General features: G+C 31.9%; 2 protein-coding genes across 4 annotated transcripts; both read left to right on the top strand.

Moving 5' to 3' along the window:
• Positions 1-3964, top strand: LOC145307574 (uncharacterized). Of its 2 annotated transcripts, XR_013875515.1 has the most exons (6): positions 1-102; positions 488-629; positions 1250-1389; positions 1927-2007; positions 3207-3544; positions 3813-3964. XR_013875515.1 is itself a non-coding variant. In XM_080150031.1 (5 exons), exons 1-5 carry the CDS (start codon positions 49-51, stop codon positions 3291-3293), a joined length of 504 nt encoding a protein of 167 aa, XP_080006157.1. In that variant the 5' UTR covers positions 1-48; the 3' UTR covers positions 3294-3964. The 2 variants fall into 2 exon arrangements, 1 of the variants encoding a protein (XP_080006157.1); XM_080150031.1 differs by having other exon boundaries at positions 3207-3964.
• LOC145307556 (uncharacterized) lies at positions 3954-10575 on the top strand. 2 transcript variants are annotated; one of them, XM_080150022.1, is made up of 13 exons: positions 3954-4040; positions 4688-4743; positions 5098-5197; positions 5442-5513; positions 5941-6204; positions 6572-6697; positions 7117-7247; positions 7772-7855; positions 8273-8419; positions 9096-9180; positions 9710-9790; positions 10230-10316; positions 10529-10575. In XM_080150022.1, exons 1-12 carry the CDS (start codon positions 3993-3995, stop codon positions 10284-10286), a joined length of 1251 nt encoding a protein of 416 aa, XP_080006148.1. In that variant the 5' UTR covers positions 3954-3992; the 3' UTR covers positions 10287-10316; positions 10529-10575. The 2 variants fall into 2 exon arrangements, with proteins under 2 accessions (XP_080006148.1, XP_080006141.1); XM_080150015.1 differs by lacking the exon at positions 10529-10575 and having other exon boundaries at positions 10230-10324.
• The last annotated feature ends 5648 nt before the right edge of the window (positions 10576-16223 follow it).

Raw genomic sequence — 16223 nt, forward strand, 5'->3', positions numbered from 1 at the left:
TTCAATAACAAGAAACTAACATTTTAAGAGGTTGAGAGAGAGGAGCCAATGGAAGAAAGTCCTAGAATGCCAAGAAGTGCTTCTCTGAGAAACAAATCTATGGTAAGTGTAGACTGTAGATCAAAGCATCATTTTGCCACAATTCAAATTTTCGGTAGAAAAATTGGTACTTAACTTAAATCTTTTTTGATAGCAGCAGAGGAAAACTCATTTCCCCTATAGTAGTTAGATATCGTAAAGAGCATTACAGACTGACCTACGGATCTATTGAAAATTTATAAAGTAGCCGAGTAAAGCACATTTCCCCTTTAAGACGGACGAATGGACAAAGTAAATTATAGAGTTGATTCGCAACTGATAAGTACGAAAAAAGCCATTTACATTGTATTTAGGAAGGTTAGGTTAGGACATAAATCAAATATGGCATTGTCCGAAGAGGCTAGCGGTACAACCGCCGCTAGTTTTTAAAAATAAATTTGATTTTTAGGAGGAAAAGGAGGCGGCAGCTGTAAATCATATTGACGCTACTCCCCGCAGCAGTCGCCAACAGTCACAACAACAACAAGAGGTTGTAGACGAAGTTAAGAGTAAACAACAACAGAAAAACTCTGAAAAAGAAAGGATCAAAGGTTATACTTATTTACGTACACGCTTACAACTGTTCATGAAAGCATTTTATATTTGTAGTATAATTCTAATTAAACTTCCAAAAGAAATCCCAAGCTTTCCTGGAATGCACAATTCAATCGGTAAAGCTAATTCAGAGTCATAGTCTTTTTGCTTTGTAATATATGTTAACTTTTTTAACTTCTAGGAGGGGATTGGGCTTTTAAATTAGCCTTAAACTTCATAATGAATCTTCCCTTAAGTATATAAACAAACTAGAAACACCCATTTCAGCTACAGACTAAAATGCAGGGATCTCAAGGGATAAGACAGTGGCCGATAAATTGATGTACATCCCCAATGATACACAAAATTATCCCCTCTGTATATTAAAATTAGTGGTTGAAACGTTTGAACACTCAACTTAATGCATCGACCAATCAAAACTCACTTAAGTCCCTAAATTTGTGAAGCCAACGAAAAAGAAAACTTTGTGGACTCGTGGAATTAACATCCCATTGTCCCCCCCCTCTCTCTCTCTCTCTCTCTCTCTCTCTCTCTCTCTCTCTCTCTCTCTCTGCTAAAATGTCTTACTTCTTCATATTTTTCAGTTTTAAAGATAATAATAACATGCTTGATACAGATGTTGGTGAGATGAACGATACTCCCAAGGTGCTGGTAGTTGACGAGAATAGTTTGTTTGGTGTTCACGAGGAGATTGTCACTGCTACTCATGATTTCACTGTGGAAGATCTAGAGAGAACTTATGCTACACTAGCTAAGGTACAGAATAGAGTTATTGTTAAAAATATAAATCAACTTTTATAGAAGGTATCAATATCTTTTCTGACAGTTAAAATATCAACTATATTTTTTCTGCTTGACATTAAATTGACTTAAACAATAGTGTACGTACAGGACAGTCAGAGCCGCATTATGTGCTTCGATTTTTTTTATTTAATATAGGGTGGCAATCCGAATCCGTTTTTTAATAGCGGATTCGGATTCTTGATTGGTAGACTAAAATTAGCGTCTTGAGTTTTTTCTTTCAACTCCGCCTTTATAAAGGCAAAGATTATCATCATTAGGTATATATAATATCTTTTAAAATCTGGTTCGATTCTCTGAAGTGAATTATAGAGAACACCAAGAACATTATTTTTTAGACATATGTAGCACTTTTTAATTTAAAAAAAAGCCTTTTAGAGACAAACAGCAGTCGTTTTATACATGTGTAAAAATGTAAACAAATAATTTAAATAACTACCAAATCAAATATATGTTATTAGATTTCATCTATAAATTATGATTTGTTTTAAGGTTGTAAGAAAGTACAAGCCTGAGTATGATCGTACAAGTCTACCAAAAGATCTCAGAACAGAACTAGACAATTTGGTCAAGGTAATAGCTGAACAGATTAATAACAGATAAACTGAGGCTTTAGACGTGGACGGGGGGAGGGGGGGGTTGTACTTTGCTATCAATTTTGTTTTTGAAATGCAATTATTTTAGTTAAACTCTAAAAAATACGATAAAACTTAAAGGGAGTGTGAACGTAATAATTTCTCATCTGATTATTAAATCTTAACATTTTCTAAGCACATTTCACTACAATGATCAACCAAAAACGTCCTATTAACAAAAATATCCAGGAATAATGCCTTGATTTTATGGTATTTTGAGAGGGAAAAAGGAAAAAACAGGGAAAATCTGAACGTTTATGTTTCTTATAATGTTTGTAGGGATATTTAACGTGTCATATATAGTTGAAACAATTTACTTACTGTTAAGGATTTATTTTATGATATAAAATTGCTAATTAGTTTTTTTATAACGTAGTAATTAGGTAATAAAGACCTATTTTAAATTCGTATTATTGACAAAAAAAATACCTCACTGTCTACAAAGGGTTGAATCTCATAGGTTATTTAAGATAATAATATCCTTTTTTATTGTGTTGGACAATAAATAACCCACTTTGGAGAATTAGTTTACACTTTTATCAGACTGTTTATAAAGAAATATTGCGCCTTTATCATATACAAATTTGTAATTAAAGGTGGGCGAGAGATGGGCCATCTAAAGTTAATTGGATACTAATAAAAAACCTGTTTCTAGATTTGTTATTGTATTTGGTTTTCCATAAAAAATATTGCTTATTTTATCAATTTTTAAGTAACTATACATTGGTTTAAAGCAAGAATTATGTTAAAAGTCAGCTTAACCGTTAGGAAAAATCAAGAACTATGTGAAAAAGTTTAATTTTAGCTATAATGGGAGGAAAAAGCAATTTAATGCACATTTTATATAATACAGAAAATTTCTTCCTTTCCCTTTACCTTATAAAAATCGTCGGAAAAAGCCGTTTTTTAAGCAAACAAAAGCGCGTTTTGCTCTATCTGTGAGATATTATGAATGAGATAATGTTAAGATTTGATATTAAGATGAGAAAAATTTACGTTCACAGTCCCTTTAAGGTTGGATTGCTAACTTTAAAACGACCTGTGCAAAATTTTATTTTTTTTATTAGTGTACAAACTTTCTTTTATTATTGAAGTTGAAATAAATATTGTTAGCTAAAATTGATTTTATATTTTCAGGGATTTGACAATTCCGAAGAAAACAGTGAACTGGCCGAAGTGAGAACTCCTGCATCAAAAAACAAGTTGACAAGCCCAAGAAAATGAAAAATTCTCAATTTCAGTAACTTCGAAATCTTTTTTATAAAATATTATCATACCCGTTTTTATATTGGAAATTCTCGTTTTTATGCTTTGCAGCCTTGAAATGGCTGCTGTTTGATAATTGGGCATTTGTTTCCAAATCAAACAAATAAATAACCCCTGTCTATTCGGTAACTATGTATATATAGTATTTTATTTTATTATTCATCTTAAAAGCATTAAATAATCATCTATTTTAGTATTATTAGTATCAGGTTTTATAAAAGTTTATTTAATCTATATTAAGTATTTTAAAGTATATTTATTCAAAAAATCACATTTGTGATGAGTCCTTTAATTATTAGTGCGAATTTTACCTGCTTTTTAGCTCATTATGATATTTATTCATGTTTCATTTTTGCTCTACCTAAGTTTTTTTTATCAAATGATATTTTAGATTTATATTTTTCGGCATGTACTTTTTATCCGTTTTTTGGAGAATAATTTTATGTTTGAACCGCTTATAAATTCCACTGCCTTCAGTGCTAAAAGATTTTCTAGTAATACAAATTATCTTAAATTGTAATTGAATGAAAATTGTAATCATCTATATTTAATTGTAATAGTTGATAATTCTTAATATTATTACACTGCCATTTTATCATAATCCTTTTATACTATATTTAACTTTCAGATAATAGAGTTATTTAAAATAGTATAAAGATGCCGAAGGGAGACAAGTTCACACTTGGGGACCTGGTATTTGCAAAGGTTAGTTACCAGGGATCTAAAAGGATAAGGCGATTACTAATAAACAAAAACGCAAAATTACCCTTTCTGTAGATTAAGATTAGTGGTTGAAACGTTTGAACTTAATTAATCAACCAGTCAAAATTCATTTAAGTCCCCAAAGTTGTTAAGTTGAAGAATAAGAAAGCGTTATTATAGGACAGCCCATTGTCCCCTTTTTCTTTGTTAGTTACTTTGGTGTTTTTTCGTCAAATTGCCTTATTAAGCACAGAGACAACCCTCCTATCAAATGAATTGAAAATGTGTGGGGTGATTAGTTTTTCGTTTGTTTATTTGTTCCTAGTCCAGGTTAGGCTATATTTGGTGCTGGGTAGCCCATGGTAGTCGCTGGAAAGTAAACTAACTCCCCTCGACTTTATTAAAGTTGAGTTAGGGTTTCCAAGTGCTCGAAAGGCTTTTTGGTGGAAAATATTGATGAGATTATGATATTAAGGGATAAGATGATGGCTGATGAACATAATTGACTTGTATATTTCCAATTATGATAAACAATATAACACCTACCTCTTTGTAGAGTAAAATTATTGATTGATGATAAGATTAGACATATGTTTCACCAAATTAAGAATTCAAAATTCAGTTAACTTATTCGTCTTTTTTTCTTTAAGGTGAAAGGTTATCCCCCATGGCCTGCAAGAATTGTTAGTATACCCTCAAAGGACAGGTACAATAATAATACTACGCCCCTAGATTCAAGGGCTGTATATTCAAAAGGGCAGAGTGGGGCTAAAAAAAGCTTTAAACTTTCCAAAGGCTTTATCGAAAAATAGGATGGCCTAAAAATAGCTGAAAACTACAACAGGACCAATATTCACTTAAAAGTAGAGCACAATCGGTTTATTGGTTACCGATATCTTAACCTTCATACAGAAAGACATCATTCTACTTTGTATTATAGATAATATTCCATAAAACTGAAGAGGAGGGATAATAGAAAGAGCTTTTAATTTAGATTTAAGTACACTTTGAACAATAACATATTAGACAGCCATTCCATTAAAAGTAGTTTTATTTTTAGATACAAGACCTATTTTTATGGAACATACGAGACAGCCACTCTTAAGAATGAAGACATTTGGATATATACTGCAGAAAATAAAGAAAAGTTTGCTGCTAAGGTAAGTACTTTCTGGAAACGTTTATAGAGTTGCTGCGCTTTCTTAGTCGTACCTAACTGTTATAGGAATCACCATGCAAAGTTTGAAATAAATGAGACAATTCTAACCTGTTTAAATTAATGAAAAGAGCTTACCTTTACGGATGGACCTACCCTTAAAAAAATCGCTTTTAAAAATATCTGTTATTCTATCTGATATATTATTTGCTTACTTTCATTAAATCATCTCTATTGCTTTTGTTTAGAATATGAAAAGAAAAGGTTACCCTGAAGGATTGGAACAGCTTGAAAATAATCCCGAATTAGCTGGTATTGAGGTAAATTATTCAAAAGCAAATGACATCTCCTCTGATCTTCGATTTTTAACATTAAAGAAACTCTCAATTTATATTAATTTATTATTAATTTTACTTACATAGTATAACACCAAAAGAAATGCTAAAATGCTAATTTTTATTTAAAGTGTTATGATATTGTCTTCAATCAATGCTTTCAATGCAAAATCTTTTGCATAAATTAAGTTTATAATCGAACTGGTAAATCAAACTTATAATATAGTAGGTGAGGGCTCAGGGCGCGCCATTAAAGTTCTTTTAGTAAGCTCCGATTGGAAATGCACGTTTAATCTTCACAGTTCATATCAAAGCTCTTAGTCCATGCCAAAAAAATTCCTCATGTTTCAATTTAATGGTTGTATTATTCCCTTTACATGAAAATATTTCTGACATAATAACTAATTTTTAGGATGATGCACCATTAACAGATTTAAGCACCCCAGCAGCCCCTAATGCTGCTACCCCTGCAACGAACACTCCAACCACAAACAAAGCTAAAAAATCCGCCAAGGACACACCTAAATCTACACCCAAAGCTGCTCCTAAAGATACTCCCGAGCCTGCTACGGGAAAAAGAAAGGCGGCACCAGATACTCCTAGCGGCCCTGGCGAGGCTAAAGCACAAAAGAAGACTGCGGCTGATGATGTAAAGTCTGCTAAAGCTGCCTCAAAGGTTTGCTATTCTTTCAATTTTTAAAATGATTGAACACAGCTAGCGTAAATATCCAAATATACTCCGAAACTTTTTAAAAAGGTTGAACATTAATTGCACTATTTTTTTTAAATTTCCACTTTCATTTCTAACAACCACATTTTGTTTCTTTTAATTCTTTTATTAATCTTAGTCTACCCAATCTATTTACCACTTATTTAGAATTTGTAGAGTAGAAAAATATAGATTATAGGAATATAAGAAGTTTTAAACTTTAGTTGTTGCTTCTTTCACAAGCAAAAATACATTTTTATCCTGAAAAAATCTTCAGGTTGTTAATGATAAAATAACATAAAAATCCGCGCTTTTAAACTCGTAATGAATTTAGAGTGACGATTCCCAAAGCGAGGATGACACAGTTCCAACAGGCAGAGGTGGGCGGGCCGCTAAATCCAGGAAACTTGAAACAGAATCTCCAGCCACACCCACTCAACCTCTGGCAAATGAAAACAAGGTAGGATAAATCTTAACGTTTTTAATTATTTGTATTCTCGCTGTACCTTCCTCATAAGTACAAAGAAGACAGGGGGGGCTTGGCCTACTTATCCTATAGATTAGCATAATTAGAATGATAAAAATTGAAACAAAAGGGATGTTAGGATTTTGTATTCCATTCCTTGGATTGTTATGATATTACTTTTAGAAGTAGGTATGTGGATATCGAATACGCGGATATTGTGATAGGGGAATTTTGTCGTCAATTTGGGGTTCTCAGATATTGGTCAAAACTGGGAGAAACATTTCATCAGGGTATGCGAGAATCTCTCACAATCCACTTATTTAATATCCATTGTTAGATTAGGACTCATCAATATCCAACAGCTTTTACCTAAATTAATATAAAATTGAGAACACAATTTGTTTTATTTTTAGACAAGTAGAAGGAGCAGGACAGTGCCTGACGGAAAGGAGAACAGCTCGCCAGGAAAACAAAATAATAAAGTTCCCAAGACTCCGGAAGAGGACAAGGCAAGAAAACTCGAGAAAAGAAAGAATAAATTAAGGTCAGGATGGGTCAGTCAATAATGTAAAGTAGTAAGTATTTTTTTGTCTGAAACTAAAGATCTCGGAAATAGTAACATTAATTGTTTTTAATTTTAGGGAAGCTTTATAAGTGTCCTGGGGTGGTTTTAGTCTTTTTCGTAATCTACTACGACCTTCATTAGAGAGGAGGGGCGAAGAAACTTGTATAGAAAAAGAGAAAAAGACTTTACTATTAGGTGTATTTGATAGTTTAGGGTAGGTAAAAAAACACATATGATCTAATCAAAGTTAGGGACTTCTGATAGATAAAGGTCGAGTAAGGAAACTATTGGTTGTCTTTATTTACATTTGTTACGATTTTTACCATTACCTACTTGCTATCATAATAAGCTTACTTGAAAAGTACCAACATAGGCTTTGTAAAAATGAGCTGTTATTTTTTCATTTATATTTATATTTATGCATAAAATAATTTTTTTCTTGACTGATTAAGGCACGGAAGAAAATATTTTTACATTCAGAAAGTTATTTTTTGGTAATTTAGGTGGTTGAAAATGGAGCAGAGACTTGTAGAGTTAGACATAGCTGTTAAATCTTCCTTGCATTTGGAAAGGCCTTCACCTGAAAGGTAAGAAAGTGACTAGGATATGCTTTCTTGTTTAGCACATAGTGGTTTATCTTGGTCCTTACCATTACTATTATTCTAATAGATATTTTTCAACTATAGAGTAAATATTACCTATTCGAGCACCTTCTTTGTTTTAAAAAGATTTTAAATAAGAAGGGGGGGGGGGGGCTGAGGTTTTTTTTTGTTTTTTTTTTTACTTCGGATCAGGTTAGATTAGCTTTGGTTAAGTTAGGCCATCCGCCGCATAGGTAAAAAAATTTAAAACCCCCTATTTTCAAAATATTCAATATTTAGGGGGGGGAGGGTAAGGGTCGATGAGGTAAATCAGAAGAATAAACTTTTAATTGATTATTAGGCTAAAGTGGATGAACTTTAATTTCTTCTATATTGGATATATGTGCATAATTTTCTTCTTAGGTGTATAGCTGCTCTGGAGGAGTTGAATGAGTTGGCAATAGTTCCCTTTATGTTGAAGAAACAACCAGATATTGTGACAACTGTTAGAAGATTGAGAAAATATATTGGTCCTCATAGCTTCAATACATGGGCGGATAATGATGCTAAGTAAGTTATCTTTTTTTCTATCTAAACTTACCAAGCTAAATTTGATTTATTCACTTCACTAAGAGATGCGATTGACAATGAAGATTTTCTCCTTTGAAATATATTTCATTGTGAAGCAGCAGTAGTTACTAATTTTAAATGTTATGGTTGAGACAGATTTATACTTTAAAAGTGTTAGGTATCTCTTATTAATGACAAATGTTCATAGAAAATAGGACTGAAAATCAAGATTAACATGCATTTTCATCATTCCTTATTGAGTATTTATTTTTATTTTCCTATTTGTTAATGTTTTGTTGTGATAAGAAAAGGCTGTTTTATGCAAGTAATTTGAATGCCCAATTTCATGCTAGCTTTGTATAATTCATCATTATTTGATATCATTTATTGCTTTTACTTTATTCAATACTAGCGGCTTCGCCCCTAGCCTCTAGGGGCTTTGCCACAAGAGGTATAATTACATCTTCTATTACTTACCCAACAGAACGGATCGCAAATTTTCGCAACTACCCAGCAGGACCAGTAGTTATATTCCCTGAAGAGTAGAATCCGATCGGTTCAGTGGTTACCGAGATCTTAAGCTTCAGACGGACGGACGGACGGACAGACAGACATCAAGCTAATTTGTATTATAGATACATGTATATTCTGTATTACAAAACCAATATGTTTTCAGGAAAAAGATGGAGAAATCAATTGACATAATCCAGAAGAAAGCTGACCAAATATACAACAAGTTCAAATCATACTTTGCATACCAGGTAAACTTATTTTTAAAAAGCATGGAATGCTGCCCTTTTTCGGAAATAGTTCTCAAAGTGCCTTGTTGAGCATTGAACTCCATATCCTTCTCTTATTTTTAAACAAATTGAAAATAAGGGTTTGTAGTTTTACCTTCTTTTTCTGTTACATTAAGTAAAGTCAAGATAAGTTATATTGATTACTTCATTTCACACAGGGATAGGATCCCCTTTTTTGTAGATGTGAGGCTGCCAGGCATGAGGAAAATACCCCCATTCTCTTATTTTCAACTTTTCTTTTTGATGGAAAAAATAATTAAAAACTTTGAAAGGGGTATTTTTCTCCTAAGCCAATATTTGTCATAAGATTATTCTTTTAACTTAACAATATTTCCTTTCTTCTTCTTCCACGATTTTAAAATGTTTTCTCGTCATATGAATGGTCCATTGGACCTCTAAAACAATGCTTTGTTTGTATATTGCTTTAAGTAATAGAAGTTAGTAGCATACAGCCTAAAAAATTTTTAATTACTATTGTTTTATTTGATAGGGAGAGAAGCCATTCTCAGCAATGTTTGAGGAAGAAGTGGAACAATTTAAAAAGGTCACAAAGGGAATGGACGAAGGAAAGGTAAAAACTATGTAAAATTGTTTTTTTAAGATAAAAACAGAAAAAAATCTGTATATTGGATTCCACTTATTTCGCGGATTTTTTATTATGTAAAACTTACCTAGGGATACTCAGATAGAAAACTGTAAGCTTAGTTTTAGGATCCTCAATATGTTTTTAAACTAGGATATAAGAGGAATAATCTCTGTATCTTCATTTGTATCTTGTAATAAAACAGTGGCCGTGATTCAGCAATTTAATTCCATTTGAAATGCTGAAAAATTGGATATTTTGGTGTACGCCACTTAGCGTAAAACTTGTTGTGTGCTGTAACTAAAGAGAAGTTGATAAAGATAGGCGAAAAGAAGATAGTGGGTATTAGGGAAATTTTCACATAGAATTCTTTGTCATAATCACTGTCCCTGGTGATAAAAGAATTATATCAAAAATGTAATTTAAGGTATTGAGCATGATCAGTGACCCTACAAAAGATGGTTCAGTGTCGGATGAAGACTAATTTACATCACATCAGTTTGTTGAGTGTTTGGTTTAAAGGATTAAGGAAAACGAGAGACATTTTGCTAGATTGTAACTCATTTTCTTTAGAATAATATATGACTTTTATAGAGTATTTTAAAAAGCTTGAGCTGGCCCTAGAAGCTTTACAAAAAAAGCTTTTCTTATTATGCTAAACATCAAAGAAATACATTTTTTATTTCGTTATTCCTTATTACTTTAAACCTGACATCTTTTACAAAGAGTTAAGTGCACTGTTAAAGTACGTCGGTCTACTTTACAAATCTTTATAATAAAGTAACAGGATGTTTGTGTGTTTGTATGTTTGTACCGAAGGATCTCGCTAACCGCTGAACCGATCGGGTTCTCCTTAACAGGGTAGCTTCTCATAGGTCCCGGGAAGGTTCATAACTAGTTTCTTGGGGGGTGGGACACCCCCAACCCCCCCAAAAAATTAAAAATCCCCCCCCAAAAAAATAAAAAAAAATTCGCCCCCCAAAAATTTTTTTACTTTTTCTTTTAAAATCTAAAATAAGAAATTGAATTTTTAAATTCGACTCTCTCCTCCTGAAGTGCCCCTAGAGGCCTCTAGGGGCGTAGCCGCTAGTATAATATATTATACCTGACTCAATTACACATACATATTAATCAGGGATTTAGGTTTACACAATTGAAAGTGATTTTTTAATGAATGCTTGCTGAACAAAAATTGTCTAATATTAAAAACTGTTAGTGCAAATTTGGACGAAAATAATAGTTATTCATAGCATCTTATTATAGACAGCTTTCCGCGGTTATAAAGAAAAATAAATGAAGGATTAAAACCAGTTTTGTTAGCCTCGAGGGGCCAAAGACAGGTGGTAAATTTAATATTCGTGGAAAGTTGTCTGCAATACAATGCTAAACATGATTTTTCAGTATGGCTGAGAACCGGTGCTTATCCAGCAGTTAATAATCGGTTTGGAAGCCATGATTGATAAATAACTTTTTTCTCCGTTTTATGTATATTGTATAGGTACTTTAAATCCCTGTTTAATTTGTTTAACATTTTTTTTATTGTAAATATTTTTTATATTGTTAAAAGAGGGGGCATGAAATGATTATCACTTATTTAAGGCTATTTATCTTTTTTCCATAGAGATTTGTTTCTTAGTTTACTTTTACATTGTAACCGCAAGCATAATTGCCCAATTTTCATGGAAACTGCATTTATAAACACGAATTATTTACTCGCCTTTAATCTCATTGTATTTCTAGTTTTTTTTATGTCTATGACTTTATAGCATTTGATTGTTTGAAATAGCTTAAGATTTCTGCTTAACTATTTTAAAAGTTTTAAGATATAAATATTTTATAAGGCTGCAAATTGCATCACACATAAGACCATTCCATGCCATTGCGGTTTGTATTGTATATGTTGCATATTTCTACCCTAATTTGTATTATAGCCATAAGTTCAAAATAACCCATTTTAAAATAAAGAGTTTGTATTGAGAGTTTTTTTTTGTGTAAATTAGTTGAAAAAACTGTTGTACAGGGGTTATTTTTAATAGTATTGCTTTATTTAACCCATTTACCATGGACAGAAGTTAATAATCAATATCTTATTTTTGATTAATTTCTGTCAATGCTAAGTGGGTTTAAATAAAGAAATACTTTTGTCATATTAAAAAAAACACCCTGTTATATGCAATATTTTAAGATAAGATTTATTGAAAGATTGAATATGAATTTTGTACATGAAATGCGTAAATGAAACAAATTTAGTTACCATTTTTATCTTTTACACTTACATTTTTTTTGTACTTATTGCTTGCCTTGTTTGTTACCATGCATAATCAGGGTGACCACTGTGTACTATATGTACTTTATGTACTATATAGTCAAAATTTTGTACTATATGGTACTATATGACAAACTATGTACTATATGTACTATATGAGTTAAAATTTTGGTACTATATGAAATTTTTAGTAGCGAAGCTACTCTATAATTTGAAATGTCCGTCTGTCTGTCTGTCCGTCTGTCCGTATGTCCGTCTTAGTTTGGGGGAAACGTGATTTTCTCGGCTCCTATAAAAGATAAAAGGCTGAATTTTTTTTGACAACATTCCCATTATCAAGGAGCACAATTAACTATAAAACATCAATGGCAAAAGGAGCGCTTTTTAGCAGGTTTTAGGTTATTATTGTATTTTTCACATTTTTCTCCATATCTTTGGTGTTTATGGTCCGATTTCCAAAATTTTTTCAGTTATAGAATCAAAATTAAATTTTCTGTCGTTTCAAGAAAACAACTATGACGGTCAGCCTGCCTTTAAGCAGGTTTTAGGCTATTTTTGTATTTTTCACATTTTTCCATACCTTTGGTGTTTATGGCCCAATTTCCAAAGTTTTTCAGTTATAGATATCAAAATTAAATTTCCTGTCGTTTCAAGAACACATCAATGGCGGTCAGACTGCCTTTTTGCAGGTTTTTGGCTATTTTTATATTTTTCACATTTTTCCTCATATCTTTGGTGTTTATGGTCAGTTTTTTTTTATTTTTGTAGTTTAACATATCAAAATTAAATTTCCCGTTGTTCTGAGCATCCAGTATGTAATTTACTTTGACCGTCAGTCTGTTAGTCAGAGTAATGAAATACAAATAAATATTAAGAAATTAAAAACAAATGTTGAAAAGGTTTCGTGATTTTTTCCTAATATACATGCTTTTGTCAACTAATATATAAATTCTTATTTAATTGTTTATGCTTCGCTACTTATGGATGTTGTCATCCTTGTTTTAATATTATTTTAAAACTTATTACCAACCAAAGTATTAAAATATTGTTTGTAATATTACAATGTACTTTCAACTCTAATACATACTAATATAGAGAGTAGTGATTTGGGTATGTAAAGTAAAATTATAAGCTTTGAAATATGCAATGACTCTTAAAATCACCTTGATCATATATTTTTTGCTTCAATGATTTTTATTATTTCTTATAAGATATAAAACTCTTTTTGTTCTTCATATTTTTATGATTGCTGAAGCGGCTGAATACATAGACTAAATTTTTAATTAGTGCTTTTCCTGTATATTGCTAGATGACCAAGTTAGGTTAAGTAAAGAATGCCCTGCTGGGTTAGGGTAGGACCTTGGAGGTGTATGTATTGTAGACCGACTCAAAATGCAAAAAAAATTGGCGCACTATTTTAACCCATTTTTTTTATTATATAATGACAATTGACACCAAAACAAGTGTTCTGGTAGCTTTTTCAGCAATATGTCAATTTGATTTTCATAAAAAAAAAGAATTTTTGTAATGGCTTTATACACCTTTCTGAATTTGCTTTGAAGAGTAGGATCTACTGCAGTACATGGTAAAATATTGCTGGTAAGCAATATTTTCAAAAATCTATGAATTTTAAAAGCTGCTAGCTGCCAAACGGCTGAATGTTCAGATCATATCCGCACACCATTTTAAGCGGCCTACAAAGGCCTACAAATAATCTGGAATAGCCAAGATCCAATTATGCACAGGGAAAGCTTCACTGAAGAAAAAACGCGTAAAATAGGTCTTTTTCGCGCATTTCTCAGCACTGCGAGATAATTATGCATTATTGATTTATGGCTATTCCAGATTATTTGTAGGCCTTCTTATGCCGCTTAAAACAGTGTGCGGGCATGATCTGTACGTTCAGCCGTTTGGCAGCTAGCAGCCTTTAAAATTTATAGATTTTTGGAAATATTGCTTACCAGCAATATTTTACCGTGAACTGCAGTAGATCCGAAGAGTATATTAAAGAATTTAAAAAAACGATTTTTAAAGATTTTGATCATAGAAAGGGCTATCCTCAAAAGAATGACAATTTTGGATGTTTTAGCAAAATCAGCAGATTTTGAGTTATTTAAGGATAACTTTTCAAGGGTCAATATTTTTATAAACCATTTTTTGATTCTTAATCTACTCTTCAGGAAGGTAAATAAAGCCATACTTTGAAAGAAGAAAAAAATTTCTCCTCCAGAGGGAACCCTTCCCTTTTTTATGAAAATCAAAACTGACATATTGCTGAATAAAAGCAACCAGAACACTTTTTTGAGTATCAATAGTCATTATATCATGAAAGGAAATGGTTGGAACAGCACGCCCATTGAATTATAAAACAAATTGGTAATTCTGAGTCGGTGAAATGTATAGGTTTAGATCCTCACTGTAAATTTTAGGTAATACCTTTATGTGCGACATCTTTAAAGGGAGTGTGGACATAATAATTTCTCATCTGATTATCAAATCTTAACATTTTCTAAGCACATTTCACTACACTGATCAACCAAAAACGTCCTATTAACACTCACTGTCTACAAAGGGTTGAAACTCAGAGGTTATTTAAAATAATAATATCCTTTTTTATTGTGTTGGACAATAAATAACCCATTTTGGAGAGCTACTCATTATTACCTCACCCTCGCCGAGTATGGCAGGTGTCCCAAATTAAGTCACCGTAATGAATGACGCTCTCTGCAGAGGAGCTTGGGATAAGGGTAGTACTGATATTATGTACGTGACTATTGAGTATCCAAACTTACTCAATAATCCCCTTCTAACACAACCAGGGGAAGTTGCGTGATTATTATTGCGAATGAGAAATTCAAGTCAACACAAGGAGAATTGAACTCGAATTCTCACCACCGTAGTTCAGTGTGTTACCACTGAGCCATGAGGTGGGCCATCTACTAGTTACTTGGATACTAATAAAAAAAAACCTGTTTCTAGCTTTGTTATTGTATTTGGTATTCAATAAAAAATATTGCTTATTTTATCAATTTCTAAGTAACTATACATTGGTTTAAAGCAAGGATTGTATTAAAAGTCAGCTTAACTGTTGTGAAAAATAGAGAACTATGTCAAAAGTTTAGTGTTAGCTATAGAAGAAAAAAAAAGACAAGTAACCACACATTTATATAGTCCGGAAATTTTTCCCCAATCTTGGACATACTTTGATAATCTGATGAGAAATTTTCTCGTTCACAGTCCCTTTAATTACGCAATAAATGTCCATTTTTAGGACTTATTTGAAAAAAAGTCTTCTAGTGTTCGGTTCTTCCACCAAATAAAAAAATTTTTTAATGCTCCCTCATCATTTCACAAAAACCTTATTATTTCATTTAAAAAAGTCCTCAGTTTTAAGGAAAACTATTTTTGTTTAAAATTACTAGGAATATCCCATTTTTTGGGTGAAATTTCTTTTTTTTTGGGGGGGGGGGGGGTTGTTAAGGGGGATTTCCTATCCCCTTTATTTGTTTTTTTTTCTCTGCGGCTTCGCCCCACACTGTGCTTAAAACCACCACATGAACAGTACAAATATTCTCTGAAGAGTAGAGCCCAATTGGTTCAGCAATTACTTTTTACTTACAAGAAAAAATTTAGTGGGGGATATCATTTTCTTTTTTTTTTAGGGGGTTAGGATTTACCAACCCCACAAAAATTGCTAAAAACCACTATATGACCAGTATGTATATTCCCTGGAGAGTAGTGCCCATTCAGTTCAGCAGTTACCAAATTCTTGATCTTTAGACGGACAGACATCAAGCTTCTTTGTATTATAGACTAGCAGCTAAGTACCTAGATTCTAGGACATCCCAGGACATAATTCTGAAAATTAAATAGCCCAAAACCTACATACGACCTCAGTGAAGCTTACCTAAAATTGCTAACCCAATTGTTCAGTAGTTAATGAGATCTTAAGCTTTAGACATAAAACCCTTACTACTTTATTTAAATTTAATAAGATATATAGGTACTATTTTTTAATATTTGGTACTATATGGTATTACTACATAATAAGTTAAAAATTTTGTACTATATGGTACTATATTAGTTTAAATTTTGTGTACTATATGGTACTATATGAAAATTTTTATGTACTATAAATGTACTATATATTTGTAA

The sequence above is a fragment of the Acartia tonsa genome, chromosome 2, assembly GCF_053477335.1.
Source record: "Acartia tonsa isolate MP-2025a chromosome 2, ASM5347733v1, whole genome shotgun sequence".
NCBI classification, from domain to species: domain Eukaryota; kingdom Metazoa; phylum Arthropoda; class Copepoda; order Calanoida; family Acartiidae; genus Acartia; species Acartia tonsa.